The sequence below is a fragment of the Rhinolophus sinicus genome, linkage group LG12 (assembly GCF_036562045.2).
Source record: "Rhinolophus sinicus isolate RSC01 linkage group LG12, ASM3656204v1, whole genome shotgun sequence".
Taxonomy (NCBI): Eukaryota; Metazoa; Chordata; class Mammalia; order Chiroptera; family Rhinolophidae; genus Rhinolophus; species Rhinolophus sinicus.
Window position 1 is genome coordinate 34,324,966 of NC_133761.1, and position 20,165 is coordinate 34,345,130.

The following is a 20,165-nucleotide window of genomic DNA, read 5'->3' on the forward strand; positions in this document are numbered from 1 at the left end:
AATTCCCCCAAAATGGCCAAATCTCAGATTTTACTATTGTCGTAAAATATTAGCACTGAAAAAACCCTTAGTGATTACTCAATTCAGACTACTTCATTTATCATCTGGCTTGATGAATTTTAAATGGAAACCTCTTAGGGTCTCACTGTTGTCTGCCAGAAGCTTAGAGCTCAAGTTATACAGATTGTGTTACTTAATGTCACTGCCTTCTTAGACCAAATGTATTAAAAAATGTTTTCTACCACCCCATTATATAATTATAATAAAGTTGTAAAGACCCTGCTTATAAAAATAACCCTGCAATATTTTTAGTTTTTATATTTTTGCTCCTAAAAGCAAACATATTTTGTTCTTAAAAATTTTCCTTAAGGTTTCAAAATGTCTAAGATAGTGATGAAATAAGTTAGTAAAAACTGTAAGTTATTATTGCACCTGATCTTGCAGGAACTAGCAATCACCATTTGCAGGACATTTTAGTTCTTTAGGACAACCAGAGCAAGGTAATTATGTTCTACTTATTTAGCTTCGTCTCCTAAACCCTATTCAAAGAGACTATATCCTCAATGCAAATGTATTTTGTCTAATTTGCAAAAAATAAGTCCATTACCAAAATACTAATTCACTAAACATTTGATCTGAATCTATCAACTTTTAACATTAACAGATGGCAATTTCTGCAAATTTGTCCAACCTAAATTCAATTTTGTTAACTAGGTCCCAATCTTGAAGTTCAGATACTGTGCACCTGTAGCTGAAACTTTTCAAAAAACATGAGCTCATCCCATTTCCCCCATGTGCTAAATATGGGACAGTTTGAATATTGCAGGTCTCTCAAACACAAAGCCATATTCACACAAAGGAAATCATTTACATGTAGTTAAGGAAACAGGAAATTTTCACATTGGCTTTAATATTTATAGCTGACCAAAATTTTCCTGAACTCGGTAATCGTAACACTTTTTATAGCACTACTTACCGCATCTTAAAAGTAAAATAAAATAAAACCAGGCAGAAAACAGAGTTGAAGAAAACTGTATATCAGTCTATGCAATGATTTTTTTACTTTCAGCATTACAGACTTTATTTTGGCACTTTAACAAATATTTTGCTTTACAGCAGTGACAAAATATTTGCCAGAAATTTTCTTTTCCTGGAATGGGTATCTGAATTTTACTTTGCATTGCACTGTTAAGAGGTCTGCCCACTATTCTCTTAATCTCTGTAACTGAGGGACATCATGCAACTTCAGAAGGTGCTATCACTTCCTTTTAATCAGTCCAACTAGATTGATTCTATATACGATGGGGCAGGAATTTGAGAATTAAGGCCATTAAGAATTTAAGTAAACACTGTTTCAAGGGTTACTTCAAATTTCTTTGTTTAAATGAGTTATGTGGCAATTCCAGGGACTATTTTCTATCTAAATGAAGTAGTTATACTTTATTAAAAGTAAATTATATGTTAAAAAGGTTGCTGTCTTCTTCCTACTTTGGTGGCTCATAATTTAAAACAATATTAACGGTAAAATAGAAAAAGAAAATGTTCAGTTAGAAGCAGTACCCAGGCAGGGTACCCTCAGACTTTCGTCTCCTCCATCAGGCATCATTGCTTGCCAACAATTTCTTTTCTTTTTCTTTTTTTAAGGAGGGTGCAGCTCACGGTGGCCCACGCTGGGATCGAATCGGCAACCTTGGTGTTATCAGCACCACACTCTAACCAACTGAGCTAACCGGCCATCTCCCCCTCCCCGCTTTTTTCTTTTAGCAATTTCAATGGTAAGCAGTGAGGCTGTCCTTTTAATGCACAGAGCCTCCTTGCCCCTCCCATCTATTAATACTTCAGTTAAGCTTCAGGAGAGATTTGGAGCACAGTTCAAAGGTAAATCAATCTATAAAACTAAACTTTAGATACCGACGTTAAGAAAGCCCCTTCAGTTCTTTGGAATTTATAGCCCTAAAAGTTGTTTGGAAAAGCAGACATCTGTCTCAATAATGCCATCAGCTCTCCTACAAAGGTTGCAAACTTCACAATTTCCGCCCTGGCAGTCTTCCCATACCTACACCCCAATACACACAGGACAATACATTCAGATTTCCTCTGGTTGATTCGTAGCGAATCTGCAACAGCCTCAATGATGAGCTCTTTGGTTTTGATTTATAGACATTGTAGAACACTCAGAAATCAAACCCATGTCATCCTTGAGAGCAGACAGTTATTAGCAAAGGGGAGATGTACATTTGATCAAAATGTACAAAATTTATAACAGTGACATTTTCAATATTAGGCCACATGATTTATTCAGTAGTTTTTATGTCCCCAAATTACAATTTATGTCTATTCATAATACTACAAAAGTTACCATTAGAATTGTCTGTGCTTATAAAATACCAACTTTTTAAACTGTTATATATATTCATTAACACCAGTCTGTGACGAGTTACATAGAATCATAGGCACTTCAAAGGCTTAAAAAGACGTTTACAACTTAACTGCATTTTAAGAACAAAAACTGATTTTTTCCTTAAACCGCTACTCGTACCTTCAAATTGTAAGAAATTAACAAATACAGTGGCCAAAGGAATCTGCAGCAACTTCTCAAAATACTGTTAGCATCTTTGGGTTTGCTGAGGCTTGTCAGTAACTCACATCAAATCCTCCTATAGGAAGATCTGATTAGATAGATATGACTAAACAGTTTTCTGGTAATAATCCAATTTTACACATTAATTTGCCGTTGCAAATCGGTAGGTAATGAAAAACAAAGGAAGTGTAAAATGGATAGTCTGACACTTAAAAATTTATACAAAGTAGAGGTTAAAGTTTACGTATTTGAAAATCACATATACACTAAATTACCATTATCTGAAGTATCCAAAGACAAATTGCACCATAACAGCTACAAAAGGCATAGAGTTTTGTTTTGTTTTCCAGGGGACGAGAGGAGAGAGCAGAGAAGAAGAGGGGAACAACAGATAAATTAACAAAGTAAGACCAACTTTGTAAGATCAGTTAAAGACATGCTAACACAAATTAAACAATTTTCATCTTCAAACCATTGAATAAAAACAATCACTTCGCATTTGCACATAAAAGTCTAAACTGATTCCATGAACATTGAGAATTTCCATAACATAATATTTTGCCACTGCTATTCACAGAACACTGCAGATGTTAAGTTTTAATTTTATGTTGTTCTAAAGAAATACATGAAAAGTTTTAAATACAATGGAATTTTATCATTAAAATGCCAGAATGGCTCTTTAATGAAAAAACAAAAACAAAGATCTTCATTATTCTATGCAAAAGCTTTATTTTTAAAAGTTCAGTGATCTCATAAATAGAGACACTAAGTGGGAGTTTCACGCATAAAACTCCTTAGTAGGTGCCTTCTGATAAGCAGCACTGGATGGTTTGCGCTCTCCAAGGTCATAACTTCCTTCATCCTTCTTTCTCATGCGATACACCAACAGCAGGATAAGGAAAATTGCAAAGAGAAAGCCGATAACTCCACCAGCAATAACAGCTGAAACATACCAAAACACAGATTACTTTTAGAAGAGATTCAAGGGTTGCAGAAATAGCTTTGTCAAGCCCAATCTATTTATAACACTTTTAAAAGGCTTCATTTGAAAATCCCCAAAATTGTGAAAACTGGATTAAATGAAGCAACCAGACAATTGTGCAAATCTGACACTCCTGAGGAAGGTACACTGCTTTCTTTGATTAGTGTTAATAATATCACCCAAAAGCCTCAATAAGAAAAATCTGTCTGTGAACTCAACTAATTCCATACTTTCAGATTCTTTAGTCTTTTCAGTACTCATATTTCATAATTTAATCTTCTAATTGCCTTTTCAATGAAAACACAAAACATGATATAATTGACTTAAATTTTGTAAGAGGAAATAGGAAAAAAAGCATGCAAATTTTTTTTATAGACTAGGATTTGGGACTATTCTTTCAATGATTAAGTGTTCTTAACTCTTGCAAATCTTCCCCTTTAAAATCAGATGTTAGTATTTCCACCAGGTAAGTTACAATTAGAGAAACATCCTTAATGCCTTGGATGTTATTTGTGTCAATTGACTTTCCTCTGAAGAATTTTTCCTTCTTTTAAATTTATTCTGAAATCAGAATGACTTGGAGCAAGACTGATTGATCTTCACATCCTGCCAAACCCCTGCACCCAGTTGTTCTGGACCAATTCAGATCTTAACTTTCCTCTTCCTCCAACCCAGTGGCTGGCCAAAGGATAGGCTGAGGAAGCTGACACTAAAAGGAAGACAATATTTGCATAACTCTTGCCTCACATTATGGAAAGAAATCCCACCCCAAACCCCTCAAATTGCTCTCAGTGAAAAAGTGACATTTCGCAAGCTTTGTCTACACCTACGTCCAAATCTCACTTACACAGACTGGCTCATTTAAGGACCTTCTCAGCTGACCCCTATTAAGCAACTCACCCGCCAGGACTTCTGTTCTTTTAAACAGGTTGTCTGGGTGCTTCTCAGTATACACTTTTGGATCCTCCTCATCTGGGTCCATTTTTCTTTCTGTGTCAGGCGGGTGAACTTTTTCCTTATCAATTTCTTCAGGTGACTGGTATGGAAAAATGGAAAGATTGTAAAGATTATTTTTTTAAATATGCTAAAAAGAATAATAGATAAATATATTTCAAAGTTTGGATTTTTTTCAAACAAGAATTTAAGAAATAATTGGAATAATCAGTTTGCGTGATGTTTATACCAAGGGGTGAGTCCTATGATAAATCCATGTAGTTTAGGGTTTCATATAACACCCATCACATGTATAGGCAAGGCGGATAGTTAGTGAATTCATAATAATCCTAATGACATGGTTAGGTTGTTTTAGCTGCCATTTCATAAGATCTTACTTTCTCACCACTCTTCTGACGTCAGACTACCATCTGTCTCTCTGGCAGACTATCATCTTTGTCTCTGGGACAGTAACACTGTCCCAATTCTCCTTATTCCTTCATCTCTTTGCTACACGGGGCACTGTGAAGTCAGCTTCCTTTCAGGTGTTCTTTTTAGATACTTCCAAGGGTTCTTCCTGATCCTACTGTGTGAGGAGTAGAGCCCCCAGGCTGACTCTGTAATCCCCCCCTCTACTTATACACTTTTACACCTTCAGCAAACTCTAAACTAGAGCTTCAGGGGACCTGGGTTCTACAAGTAGGTCCTGTGTGACTGTGGGGACAGAGTCCCAAAGAGCAGTTTCCAGGCTCTCAACCTCAAGTGGAAAGGTGCTGGCTTGGGTAGTAGATGGCTGTCAGCTGTGACTGGTTGGTCATCAGCTGTAACCAGTTAGCCATTAGCCACTAATATAACTGCTGTGGCTACACTAGGGGTTTGGCTGGTTGACAGAGAAGCGGATTGCAGTTAGCAAATGGGGTTAGCAAGTGTGGATGGCGGATTGTGGATCATGTGGATCCTACTTCCTGTGTCTCGCCCAGCCTCCAGCGAGACTGGGGTACAGGAAGACCCCTTGCTGGGGTACTGGCGGATGTTTGCTTTTGTGTCTCGACCAGCCAGCAGGGAGAATATAGTGGTATGACTCCCCTAACTATGGCTCCATTGGTGTTCCTTTTTGGCCTCATGTGGGGACCGAGCCCCAGAAAGTGGTTTGCAGGCTCTTGGCCTCACGTGGAGAGGTGCTGGCTCGGGTGGTGGATGGCCGTCAGCTGTAGCCAGTTAGCCAATTAGCCGCTAATATAACTGCTGCGGCTACGGAGGAGAGCCGAGGAGAGTGGAGGAGAGTCGTCAGTCGGTTGGCAGAAAACGGACAGCAGGTCGCACATCCAGTGAATCCAACCTCCAGTGAGACCATAGTGGTATGACTCCCCTACCTATGGCTCCGTGGGTGTTCCTTTTTGGCCTCACCATATCCTGCGTTCTTGTGTGGGGAGCGGGAGCAGAGACCCCGCAGGCCGCCGCGCACGACAAATGGCGCAGCGAGCAGGGTCTCCTGCACGACACCTCACCATATCCTGCGTTCTTGTGCAGGGAGTGGGAGCTGAGTCCCCGCATGACAGTGACCCTGACCAAGTCATACCACTTTTCTGGACCTCAGTTTCTTCATCTGATGACAGACACTGTCATGCGGGTTGGCCTGCGGGGTCTCTGGTCCCGCTTCCCACATAAGAACGCAGGATATGGTGAGGCCAAAAAGCAACACCCACGGAGCCATAGGTAGGGGAGTCATACCACTATAGTCTTGCTGGCAGCTGGGTTAGAGACACAAAAGCAGGAGCCACATCGTTCGCAACCCTCACTGCACCGCTAGCAGGCTCAGCCACCATCTTCTTGCTAGCCCCCATTTTCTGCTAGCATAGCCACGGCAGTTATATTAGTGGCCAATGGCTCACTGGTTACAGCTGGCGGCCAACTAGCCACAGCTGATGGCCATGCAATCACAGTTGATGGTCATTTATTACCTGAGCCAGCACCTTTCTATGTGAGGCCGAGAGCCTGGAAACTGCTCTTTGGGGCTCTGTTCCCACAGACACTCTCAGGCTCTTGGGTATTCCACAATTCTAAAGTATAAATCTAAGATAGTAACTCTCACAATCTCACCTCCAGTCAGCATTATTGCCATCTACCCAGAAGCCTATAAGACACTACCCTTGGTTGCAGCACCGAATCAGATCAACCCTCTTTTCTATTTCCATTAATAATATCAACTATTCTTTTGGGCCCCCAAAGTTATTTTTGCACATTCCAAACATTATCACAGTCAATTTGTCTTTCACTATTCTCTCAAACTGAGTTCCTTTCTTGAATTCTCATTTCCACAGAATTGTTCAGGTTTTTATCACATCATATCTGAGTTCTTTTCTTGCAGCAACCTCATAACTGCATGTACTGGGCGGCTTCCAGTCCTGCTCCTAGCTTAATCCCCAGTGTGAAACCCTGCACAGCCTTCTCTATTGCCACTTACCACAATTGATCTTAACATCTGTGCCTTGGTACATGTATTGCTCCTAACTCCAATCCAAATTTTGCATTTCTTTCATTTGTCCTTAAGGAAGCCCTCCCTCATCTTTCACCTCTCTAAAACCTCAGAACATTTTGTAGTCTACCACACCAACACAGAAATCACCTGTTGGCTTTCTAACATTCAGCTCCAACATTGGCCATTTGTGTGAATGACCTACAGCTACAATGAAATTTGAAAAGTTAAAAAAAAAAAGCAAGCCCTAACACTAGAGATTCTGTGTCAGTTAGTCTGGGGTGGGGAAGCGACCACTGATTTTTGTTGTTTTTTAAAGGCTCTCCAGACAATTCTATAGTTTGAGACTTACTAGGTTAAAGAAGCTCAGTTCAAATGAGTTGTCTATTCTCTATAAGCCTGAAGTTCTTGTTTGTTAACACTACTGATGAAAAACATTGTCAACTGCATTGGGCTATTACTGTAGACAATAATCCTTTTTAGCTCTATTACTCTTCCTAATAATAGCCAACCACCTTCATTAGGACTCTAAGCGGTGGCCCAGTTAAGTGACTGATTGCTTTCTGAAGGCCTGGGTTCATCCAAAATGGCAGCCTGCTACTTAAGTCTAAGCAGTTAAATAAAGTAAGAAGAAAAGATCTCACCTTCTTGGGGTGCCTTAAGATCATTGGCATTTCTAGAAAGGACCACAAGCTAGACCAGGTAGATTCATTTGAACTCTAGAGTATATGAGGTCAATGGGTCTCTGCATCAGTGAACAGAGCACAAGGCTTCCACTGAAGATGGTATGTAATAAAGTGTGATGAAGTGTATTACTTTACCAAGCTGCAGGACACCCTGTACTGACTGAAACCACAACAGGCTATGACTTACAAAAAGCAGAGGCCATGGAGAATTTATCATTTCACAGCTGCACAAAATACACCCAAACTTTCACTGTTTTCTCCATCATTGTGAGAGAAGAAAATATGAAAGGTCTTCCCAGACTTTCATGTACCAAAGTAAAGCTGAAGAGGGAAGCTTACTGGCAGTACTCTGCTTGAGTTTTCTCCATTCTTCTCATGGAAATCCCATCTCTAATTGCCTGCCTGACCAAAGAACAAACACCTCAACAGATAAGAGAATGGATTATCTGGGTTCTAATCTAGGAACCTTTCCACTGCTCATTAGCACTGCTACTAGAGATTAGGAAAGGGAAGAGTAGATTCAAATAGGTGGGTATTCAGGTTTGTGATTAGGGAAGAAAGCAAGCAAGTTCTGGTGGCAGATGAGATGGACATAAGTAGATACTATAATATTAGAGACTGAGTTTAACTTATCTGCATCATCTTTGTCCCACTGTTATGACAAATTAATATGATTTCCCCTCAGGTTTCTTGAGTCCCTAAAACATTGAGAGAATTGACACTTCGATTCCCCCTGATTCAGCTTCCAATCCAGCAGCCAGTAAGCAGCTTGCATTCCCCGAGTCTGCAAGTGTGGTGACAGGAGGTCTCCAAGAACTGGGGTCATTGTGCACTTAGAGAAATGGTCCATTGGTGCACCCACTCTGGATAGAACATTCATTTTTTACATTGAAAAGTTTTATTGTATGGAAGCAGGGGCTTGACTAAGAAGAATTCTTTCTACAGTATGGAACTAATCTGAAACATCTAAACTCTTGTATGTATGTGCAAAATGAAAGTACAAAAAAGCAGCACAGATGAGTAAATGAAGCCAATTAAAGGTCTGTTATATCCATGTCTGGTTGTTTAAATGCCATGGAAATGTAATGGAAGTTAAGAGATTAAGAGCAATGCTCTTCTTGAACAAATAACTGTTCTTTTTATTTTTTGTCACATAAATTTACAACAAACTAAATAGAATATCTATAATGATGACATTAATGCCACTGTGAGACCCATTCAAAAGCAAAGTCTGCATTAATGGTATCTTAGAGGTAATGTTTAATTTAGCTGTACCATGAAACTGCAAAATAGGAAAGTTAATCACTATTATTAATATTCATTATCAATATTATCAGTACCTAGAAGAGTATTTGACACATAATGAGTAGCACTCAATAAATCTCCCATGAATGAATGAAATTTCATTATTACTACATTGAACACAAATGATACTAGGAATATAAACATATTAAAATGTTTGGAGAACCTTAATTTCTTAAGCTCATCTGCCAAACATCTATCTTTTTTATCTTGATCTGACACAATTACGTCCTTAAAGCCAATTCTTAAAAACTTCAATCAATTTTCAATCCATTCTTGTCAACTGACCAGAACTCTACGTCAAATTAGGTTTGGCTTAGGATACTACTTATTACTGAAAGCCAAAACTGAGTTTCTTGCCTCAAGGTAGTGAGTCCAAATGGTCACTGACTTTAAGAGATTCAGTCATGACAAGCAGTCAAATAAAAATGTGGTAAAGCCAAATTCATCTTTAATAATTACACTACATAACTGTGCCATGTGCCCTGAGGTATTCAGCTATACTACCATCAACTGTACCTGTTACTTTTCGTTTCTTCCCTTCTCCCTTCTTTCTTTCATTCACTCAACTTAATACTTTTATGGAGCAGCTACCATGTGTGGACCAGCATATGCCAGGTATGTCTGCCTCAGTGCTCACAGAACTCCTTTCTTTCCTATCGCCTGGCCTGTGAAGTCAGTCAGCTAACAGTACTGACTCTTCTTAATCCTACAGAGAGCGCTCCAGTCTGGAGAGGGTTGACCTGGTTGCTCCACATCTGCAGACACCCATCTAGCTTTGTCATTCACCAGCTTCTTCACAGGCACTGGAAGGACAGAAGAGAGGCTGGGGTGGGGTGGGGGGAGGAAGAGGATGGCACTCTGGAAAAAGTAGAAAAATGAAAGGGCAGGAAGCGCACTTGTGTTCCTGCCTGCAGAGGGGAGCGTCTTAGTCCAGAGAATGCCTGTTACTACCTTCATGACACATTCTCCCACATCTTCTACTGCTAAAGCTTGGCAGCATCTCATTTCTAACCAACAGATGGGTGAGTTCCACAAGGGGACACTTGCGTTTCTTTGTTTCAATAAGCAGCATGCTACTCCTGACTGTCTACAAAGTCCACCACTGCAATTATTATACACATTCATTTGGTGAATTGGTTTGGTCTCGACTGCTCTAACCAAATTCAGGTAAGGCTTACAGAATGGTTACCAGGTCTCAGGGGCCATGTTACCTGCCCTCACATTTAATCTTCTCAATGACCCATGGGAAATGGGCTCAGAGACGCTCAGAAACTTGACCAGATCCAGGATTTGAAACTTAGGCCTTATTCAGACTTTAATATGCATTTACCAACTTAAATAGCTTACCAGCAGTGGGTGGTCAGCTAATTGCCATATAACATTAATAAGGCCAAAATCATAAGTCTCGTAGTTTTCATTAGCTGGTGGCTTTGCTCTATTCTAAGGCCAAAAACCTTATTTCTTAGTAAGTCAGCTCTCTAAATAAATATATAGAGATGTACTACGATTCATCATTATCATGGAAAAATGGCAAAGTTTACGTACCACTGATGGTGGGCAGTGGAGACTTGGAGAAAAAAGTTATTGTGACCAGTATCTGGAGTCTCCTTATTCCTGTTTCAGCATATGTAAAGTTTACAATGGTTTTAACTCAGAACAAATTCTTTATGAAACAAAAACAAATTTTCTTGGCTTGAGCCAAATAAATGGAAAAGGTTTTGCTTCTTAACTTGTGAGTTCTTTAAGAAGGGGCACCCTGTAAAAACTATTCATGTAATAAGCTAGGCCTGGGTGATAAAAGCAGTAGGTAGAATGAGCTGCCCAGCAATGAAAAGGCATGGTGGAACCTTCCATGCATATCACTGAGTGAAAGTAGCCAATGTGAAAGGCTACATACTGTATGATTCCAATTATATGACGTTCTGGAAAAGCCAAGACTTGGAGACACTAAGAAGATCAGTAGTTGCCAGGGTCTCAGGGGAAAGGAGGGATGAAAAGGTGGAGCACACAGGTGACTTTTAGGACAGAAAAGTGTTCTTTATGATCCTATAATGGTGGGTACATGTCATTCTACATTTGTCAGAACTCACAGAATGACAAATACCATGAGTGAGTCATAAGGTGAATGGTGGACTTGGGGTGATAATGACGTGTCAATGTAGGTTCTTTGATTATAAAGATGTACCACTCTGGTGCAGGGTGTTTATTGTGGGGGAGGCTATGCATATGTGCATATATGGCTGTACCTGCCACTCAATTTTGCTTGTGAACCTAAAACTGCTCTAAAAATCAAAGTCTATTTAACACAAAAAAAGTAGTGGGTGGTAAATGTCAAAACAATCATAAAGAGTAAGAGCCATTTACAATAATATAAAGACCATTTGTCCTTACAGATTTTTAAATGGTGCCTCTTAAAAGAACCATTCTGAATAATTATATGAAAGCGAATTTACAGCAACCTGATAATGCAATGCAAAACAAAACAAAACACACCTTTGTCTGAGCAGGTATCTTGTTCTGTACCTTCAGCGTGGTGGTTTCCACTTTTGGAGCAGCACTAGTGAACGGTATCTTTGGAAGTGGTCGAGATGTTGTCAGCTCAGGACTCTCTATGTCCTCATCAGCCCCTGGAAAAAGAAGTAAAGAGGAGCTAAGTACATGAATCATGACGCAGATTTCCATCTTATCAGATAATATTGTCTAAGGTTGACACTGGCAGAGCCATGTTCTTTCAAAATAACTGCTCATCAAGGATTCAGCAGCCTTCACTGCAGTGAAGAAGTGATTTCAAAGTGGATTGTGGGTAGCCTGGCAATTTTAAAAATAATATTATCTGCTTTTTCTGTCTGACTTGTTTCGCTCAGCATTAGTCTGTCAAGATCCATCCATGTTGTCACAAATGTTCCTATATCATCTTTTCTTACTGCCGAATAGTATTCCATTGTGTATATATACCACAACTTCTTTATCCATTCATCTATCGAAGGACATTTTGGTTGTTTCCATGTCTTGGCCACCATAAACAAAGCTGCAATGAACATTGGAGCACACGTGTCTTTATCTCTAAATGTTTTCAGATTTTTTGGGTAGATACCCAGGAGAGGGATTGCTGGGTCATATGGCAATTCTATTCGTAATTTTTTGAGGAACCTCCACACTGCCTTCCATAACGGCTGTACCAGTCTGCATTCCCACCAACAGTGTATGAGGGTTCCTTTTTCTCCACAGCCTCTCCAACATTTGTTACTATTTGTCTTGTGATATGTGGTATATAAACCAAAAACAACAAAAGAACAAGACAAACAAATGAGAAACAGAAACTCATAGACACAGACAATAGTTTAGTGGTTGCCAGAGGGTAAGGGGGGTGGGGGGTGGGGGGTGGGAGATGAGGGTAAGGGGGATCGAATATATGGTGATGGAAGGAGAACTGACTCTGGGTGATGAACACACAATGGGATTTATAGATGATGTAATACAGAATTGTACACCTGAAATCTATGTAATTTTACTAACAATTGTCACCCCAATAAATTTAATAAAATAAAATTTAAAAAAAAATAATATTATCCTGAACACTCTCAAGTAGCCCTTCTTTCACTTGCAATGTTCAATGTCTCCTGCTCAATGTGATTTCTTCCCTTCTACATTTTAAAACACAATAAAACAATAAGCAAAAAATGAAGACTCTCCCACAGCTGACCCCTTATCTGAGGGAGCTCCCCTTTTTTCAATGATATTGTGGATTCTTACTAGGTCATTTCCTCACCATCTACTCCACTCTCCTTCTGCTCTACCCTCCCTAGTCAGATTTTCCCTGTCATCACACTTAGTACTGTTTGGTTAAGGTCACTAATATCCTCCATGTTGCTAGATCCAATGACATTTTCTAGAGTGGTCCTCATCCAATCGAACCTCCTAGCACCACTGGACACCTGTCAACCATCATCTCCTTCTTGATACATTATCTGTGGGCTTCTATGACTCTGACTTCCTGGCTTTCCCCTCACATCTCGGGGTACTTCTGTCTCCTTTGCAGGTTCATTCTCTTCTACCTGAACACAATATATCAAGAATTCCTTAAGATTGAGCCCTAGGCTTCTTCTTACTCAGCATTTTTTATCTTATATAACTTCATGGCTCAATTACCATCTAAATATAAATAAAACTTAAGTTTACCTATCAGCTTATACCACTCCTCTGAAATGCAGACCTATATTTCCACTGGCTTACTTGACATTTTTCACTCAAATGATTCCAAGGTACTATACATCTCGAACATGGCCAAAAGAGAAATCATTATCTCCTACCCTCTTCCCCCACAAACCTGGTGCTACCCTGCAGTGAATGGAACCTCCCATTTCCTATAAAGCACAACTCTGACTTCCTCTTCCTTACCACCACATTGAATCCATCACCCAGTTCTATTCATTTTACCTTTTTAATATCTCTCCACTCTAACACCTTTCTATAGTTCCAGGGCCACCACCCTCATCCAAGCCACTGTAATCTGTCCATGAACCACCATACGTGCCTTCTTTTTAATAGCCCCCTTTCAGTCCACTGTCCACAAACTGGCTATGATTATATCATCCATCCTCTGGTTTAAAACTATTACAATGGCTCTCCACTGCTCCTGAGATGAATATAAAATGCATCAAGCTCAGTTCTGCTACCTTTCCAGCTTCCTTGCACAACATTTTCTCTGTTGTTCCCTGTGGTCCCGCCATTGTCACCTCATCTTCTGCCAGAAGGTGAAGCCTAGTTAATTTCTAACTTATGTCCAGACCTCAACACAAAGGTCAATTCTCGGGATGGCCTCCCTTCCCTATTAGGTCATAGTGTTCTGCTTAATGGATTTTTGCACCACCTATCTTACCCTAATTGCGATGATCAGAAGTTTGTAATTATGCATTTATCTGTGTAACTACTGACTGAAGTCTCCTCTACTGGACTGGAAGCTCCATAGTCTAAGGGATTGCATCTGTTTTGTTCCCTGAGTGCCTGAGTCCCTAGCACATACAGGTTCTGATCCAGTATTTGTTCAACAAGTGACTGACCACCAACTGCCATGTGTGCACTATTTTTTTCTTTTACCTCTTTATCAGAATAACATTTGAAAATTTCTGACATTCAAATACAACATTCTTTTTAAGTTGATCATTTGTCAAAATTGTAACAACTCAAATAAACTCAAACTCTGTAATTCAAACTAACCTGTTTCCTAAGACAGGAACGAATGATGAAGACCTCCAAACCCCTCACAGAATTATGTTAATGTGATAAGCAGTTTGAGAAGTAATAGGTAACGTGCTGGAAACAAGTTCTATGGCTATGACTATGGTTCACTTTTTACACTAATTATATAGGAAAGAAATGGCAGGAACAAATTGGAACAAATAAAGATTTGGCATTAAACAAACTACCAAACCTAGTACTGTTTCTGGCATTTATTAGCTCTGTGACATCAGGCAAGTAATGCTTGACTCTTAGTTTCTTCATCTGTAAAATGGGGAAAATAATAACTAATTCTTAGAGGTGCAAATGTGATATATGAGGTGTGATTGAAAAATATGGTGAATGTTTAAATAAAAAAAATGTATTACAGTACAAGACACATTGCCATTAATTCTCCTCAAAATACTCCCCCTTTCTTTGAGCACACTTATCCCATCATTCTTGCTACTTTCTGAAGCAGTTCTGGAAGTCCTCTTTCATGAGTGTCTTTACTTCATCCTCCATCATGACAATGCTCTCTGTCACACATCGTTTCTGCTATACGGCAATTTCTGTCAGATAAAAACATTATGGTGTGCCCTCATCCACCTTATTCAGTGGATCTGGCACTGTGCGACTTCTGGCTCTTCCTCAAAGTAAAAATAACAATGAAAGGAAAACATTTTGAATCAATTCAGGACCTCGAGGTAGCCATGACAGTGAAACTAAAGACACTCACAAAAGAGGACTTCCAGAACTGCTTCAGAAAGTGGCAAGAAGGATGGGATAAGTGTGTTCGAAGCAAGGGAGTGGGGGATTAATGGCAATGTGTCTTTTACTGTAATAAAGTTTATTTAAACATTCACCATATTATTTGATCACTTTGTATATTTGAAAGAACTTTGTACACATAAAATGTTATGTAAATGTAAGTCATTAATAATGATGACTCCAAAACATTGCTCTTTTGTATCAGCTTACTTGTTTTCCATCAGTTTATATCCTTTATTTGCTCCTATAATAAATCATTTTCTTATAAAAAAAATTTAACTGAGAAATAAAAAATTTTCATTTAAGGGCTTTCAAGATCCCCTTGGTTAACAATTGTTACAAATATGAATCACTAAACTAGGAGTGTGGAGGATCTGTGAAGAGATCTGTGAAGTAGAAAATTTCCTCAAGCTGGCACTTCTGAAGTTAGAGACAGATGAGTGATCTGCCTCGGGCGGCACTTCTATTGTATTTATTATCTTCATCAAAAAGATTGAACCTCTTCCCCAAACCAGAAATCTGGGAGCTCCTGACTTTCAGGAGCACATCTCCCTCATCCCTGACTTTCAGCTGTTCTTTCTGCCTGAGACATTCCTACCCCAGAGCCCAGAGCCTGCTTCCACCTGGGAAACTCCTACTTACAATAACCCCCCCAGAATCAACGTCATCCTCTCCCTCCATCACGGAACTATTTCTTTCTCTCTGTTCCCACTGTTCACTGAATCTCTTCTTTTTATTAAAAATAGCATTTTATTCTACTTATAAAAGGAATACATGTTAAAAAAAAAAGAACACATTTTCACAGATGAAATGTTGAAAGACGGAAATATAGAAAGGGATAAATTATTCCACCACCAGAGAAAGCATTATTAAACTTTTATTTGCTGATGTGTTCCTAGCATTTAGAATGATATTTGTTCCCCCATGTGGCAGGTGGTTAATAAATATTTGTTGAATACATGAATAAATATCCTCTGTATCCCTCATTATCTTCTAATGAGTTTTTCATTTCTGACACAATACTTCCACTCTCCAAGGACTCCATTGAGCACTCAGAATGGTCCTTTTTTTATAGTAGCCTCTTCTAGTTCCACCATTAAAGCATCCTCCTATCTCTCCAAATGTAATACATTTTTCTGTAAGTTTTCTTCCCCCTGTGAGTTTCTGTTCTCTCCCCATTTGTGGGGAGGGTGTGGGGAGGTCTCTATTTTTCATTTTATAAATTTTTCCATAAACATCTGGGGAGCCTTGGTTGTCTTTTCACATCTAAGAGGGAAACAATGAAAAGCTGATTAGAAGGTCTGAGCATGCAGGAGAAGGCTGTCAAAGGTGGACATCATCAGGTAAGACCAGAGCTGTGTGTTTGGCTGGGGTGCCCCCAATGCTAGCATCACGGAGTGGTTTCCTTTGAGTTGATCCAATTCCCCTGAAAGGGCCAGACTGTCAGTGTTCCAGAACTGATTAGGAGAAGACAACTGGGAATGGCTCAGCATTAAATAACTCTTAGCCTAAGAACTTGTTCCCCCTGTTTTCAATACGGTACCCCCTACCCCATCTGTGCTTGGTACACTCCCAGTCCCAAGACTCTGTGCTTCATCCTCTCCAGATAATAAACCTCCTGTTTTCTTCTGAGGTTGGGAGCATGAATCCTTTTGCTGCATTTGATGGGACGGGATCAGGGAATGTACTTGCTTCCTAAAGAGACTTTCAACCAATCACCCTGAGTTTAGTACCACTTTCACCCTCCATCTAGTGCCACCAATTCCTGCACCCCAAGGGGACTCTGCTGTTATAAGTGGGTTGTTTCTTGGCTCGCTGCCCCCTCCCCCAATGCTGGCTAACTCAGCTTTCTCGTATCTGCCATGTCTGTTACTATTCCATCTGCTTCCTAGCTTTAAAAACACAGTGGCTTTTGTTTCCTCTACTGCTTTGTTTGTCCTTGTGAGTTTAGGCCCAATTCCTTTATTGTCAGTTTAGTTGGGTACTGAAATGTATGTGTGTTCAATTTACCATCTTTAACCAGAGCTCTGCATTTAACTGTTAAATGTATGATAAACAGTATTTTCCTGTTATGTCATCCACGACATAGTATTAGAATTATTTTTTCTCATTTCTATATTTCTGTCATCAGACTCTTGGTTCCTTGGGACAGGGGCCAAGTTTTTCTCATCCCTGTGTCCCAATAAGATGGCATAGTGTCTGGCACACAGCAAATGCCTATGAAATGTTTAGGTGAATAGCTGAAGTTTTCATATTTACTAATGCCCATCCTTGAGTTTAAACATATAGCATGGCCCCGTCTCCTCACCTGGGAAGTACCCACTGGGTCTTTGGCCATTTTTCTCCAATCCATTTGCTTTCCCACTGGATAGCTGGATAGGAGTGAAGACAGAGATAACATTGGCCAAAACCTTGAGGGGGGAGCATTTGCAGCTGGGACTGGCCATCATCTAGGCAGGGTTTTCTAATTCTAGAGTGGGGCTTTATGACACAAGGAGGCAGTCCAGCAAAGGAGTGAAAGAACACACTCTCAAGCCAAACTCCCTATCCAAGCTCCATTACTTTCTAACAGTGTGATCTGGGGAAAGTTATTTAATCTCTCTGTGCCTCAGGTTTTCTCATGTGAAAAATGGAGACAGTAATAGAATTTGTACTCGCAGAGATGTTATAAGGATAGGAACAGTGTCTGGCACACAGTAAGTGCTTTACAAACTTTAGTTATAACTTCTACTACCTTTAAGCTGAAAATCAACATCCTCAGTGCAGTGCAAGGGGCTTTCCAAGGTTCAGAATGATGCACTTCTTTGCAGTGATGGTCTTCCCAAGGCGGGAGTCAAGGCAGGAGCAATGCCAGCCCACATTTAAGCGTCAACTTGATCTATCTGGTTTGTGGGCTCAGGATTTCAAATGACCCACTCCAAATGCCTTTTATCTGGATTGGGGAGGGGGGATCAGCAGAGGAGCAGGACTGTGTACCTTCTTTTTTAATACTACACTTAAGGACAATCTTGGCAGAAATCAGCAAAATGACTTGGACGACAGCTACAAACCCCTAACAACTCTTGGATTCTAAGATCTGTGAAATGGGGACAAAAAAGTGTCCATATTTATTATTTCCTGGGACATTTTGAAGATGACAGTTACAAAACACTTTTGAGGTGTTAAGGGAAAAAAAAGAGGTGCCATGAATGAAAGATATTAATAGAGTTGTGGGCTATGGAGAACTGGTCTTTTCACACTCAATCTGCATGTGCGATATATATCACTCTCCCAAGAATAACTAGGGCTATTTTTACATTAGGATTGCATTTGTAAGCTCATTGTTACTAGGTCAGCCACTGCCTCTCTTGTGTTTTTCAGACTTGCTGTTTTCCAACTTAAGGCACTTACTCTTACATTGCTAGATCTCTACCAAAGATATAGTTGATTTTAATTTGTTCTGGGCCACTCTGAAGCCCAGGCTACCCTGATTGTTAGACATCTATGGTGAGCATAACTTTTACCATCTGTTGAATCTACAATGAAAATTCAAAGCAAGAAATGTCTTGGATAAGACTTTGGTAGCATGTTGCTGACCAAATTCCTGACTTGGTCATTAATTAAATATCTGCACAAACTATTCCTGTTTTGCAGCTCCTTGGGGGCAATTTTTGGCACAGATTAAATATTTACCAGGTATGGCAGATTGCAAAAATGGCCAGATTCATTTATTTCCCCTTGTATTCACATCCTCCGCAATGTGACTTTGCAGCTCCTTTCATTAAAAGGTGGAGCCTGGGCTACCCTTATGATTTGCTTTGACCAATAAAATGATGCTGCACCAGTTCTAAGGTTAGGCTTTAAGACACTTTGTATACTTCTGCTCTCTTGGGATCTCTGCCTCCTCCTTGTGAACAAATGGCTTGCATACTAGAGGATGAGAGACTGTGTGGACCAGAGCCACGTCTGCCTAGCTGCCCCAGAGATATGACAGTCCAGCCAAGATCAGCAAAGCTGCATACCCAGCCTGCAGCTGACCACTGACATATGCAGGCCAGTTAGTCCAGCCTTAATTGCCAACCCGCAGAATAATGAGCTAAATGAATGTTGTTTTTACCCACTACATTTTGGAGTGGTTTGTTATACAGCATTATTGAGGCAATAGATAACTGATACACCAAGGGAGTTGAAGATATCCTTATAGAATCATTTAACTTGGCTGCTACATTGTTCCTCCTACATTTGAACAATACACTAGGAGTAAAAAAGTATACCTCTTCTTGGGTTCATCCATAATCTTTAATATAGGGTTGGCAGCTTTACAGAACTAGTGTTTGAAGGATTTATTTAAGGGTGACTTCCATGACATCACTCTGAAAGCCTTAATAATAAAATTAAAAGCTAATGTTGACAGAACACTGACTATATGACAAGTAAGAAACTCTAAGAGCTATAGATGTGTCAACCCCTTTAATCCTCACAAGCTTATGTGATAGGGACCTTCCATTCTATAAATGAGGAAACTGAGGTTCAGCCAAGTTAAATACACTCCCAAGATCTCATAGCTTACGTGATGAAGAGCCAGAATTCACTCCCAAACACTTCGACTCCACAGAGCATACTCTTAACTACTATATACGTTGCCTGTCTCCCTGAGGTAAGTTCCAGGGTGGGGGGTAGGGTAGGGGGAGCATGAAGAATGAAGGCGAGTGTGAAGCAGTTGTCAGACTTACCCGAGCCTGAAGCAGAAGCATAGTCATCGTCATCAATAGGATACACTCCTGAAGCATCTTCAATGGAGCTGTTGTCAAGGTACATGTCTTTATCAGACGTCAGCTCTGCCCTCTGAGAAAGGAAAGAGAAGGCATTCAGGATGGTGAGAGATTAAGAAATGTGCTTATTTATCGTGGTGAACACTCTGAATCCCCATCTCTGGCCCTATCCTTCCTCAGGACACCGTGGCAACACACATGAAGGGCTGACCACACAGACGAATGCCCCAACGGAAGCCTATGTAGCCTAATCCAGTAGAATGCAGATGGCTCAGAGACCTAAGCACCTATCATGTGCTTATTTTGTTATATTCCACTAAACCTGTCTGAGGCACTCACTTTGTCACAAAATCACTGTGAAGCTCCCTTCCTGAGAAAGCTACAAAACACTGAAATCATTTAAGACTTTCTTGGGTGATGTATACAAAGGTATGAGAGCACTTATGCTGAATCATCACCCACG

The 20,165-nt window shown here is 39.9% G+C and overlaps 1 protein-coding gene across 1 annotated transcript in view; it reads right to left on the bottom strand.

The window, feature by feature from the left end:
* Window positions 1-1,038: 1,038 nt before the first annotated feature.
* The window catches only part of SDC2 (syndecan 2), a 129,368-nt gene continuing 110,241 nt past the window's right edge, over window positions 1,039-20,165 (bottom strand). The window contains exons 2-5 of the mRNA XM_019716602.2: window positions 19,664-19,775; window positions 11,457-11,590; window positions 4,464-4,599; window positions 1,039-3,523 (exon numbers count right to left, since the gene is read on the bottom strand). Of these exons, the coding sequence (XP_019572161.1) occupies window positions 3,360-3,523; window positions 4,464-4,599; window positions 11,457-11,590; window positions 19,664-19,775 (546 nt within the window). The 3' untranslated portion in view covers window positions 1,039-3,359. The remainder of the gene's footprint in view (window positions 3,524-4,463; window positions 4,600-11,456; window positions 11,591-19,663; window positions 19,776-20,165) is intronic.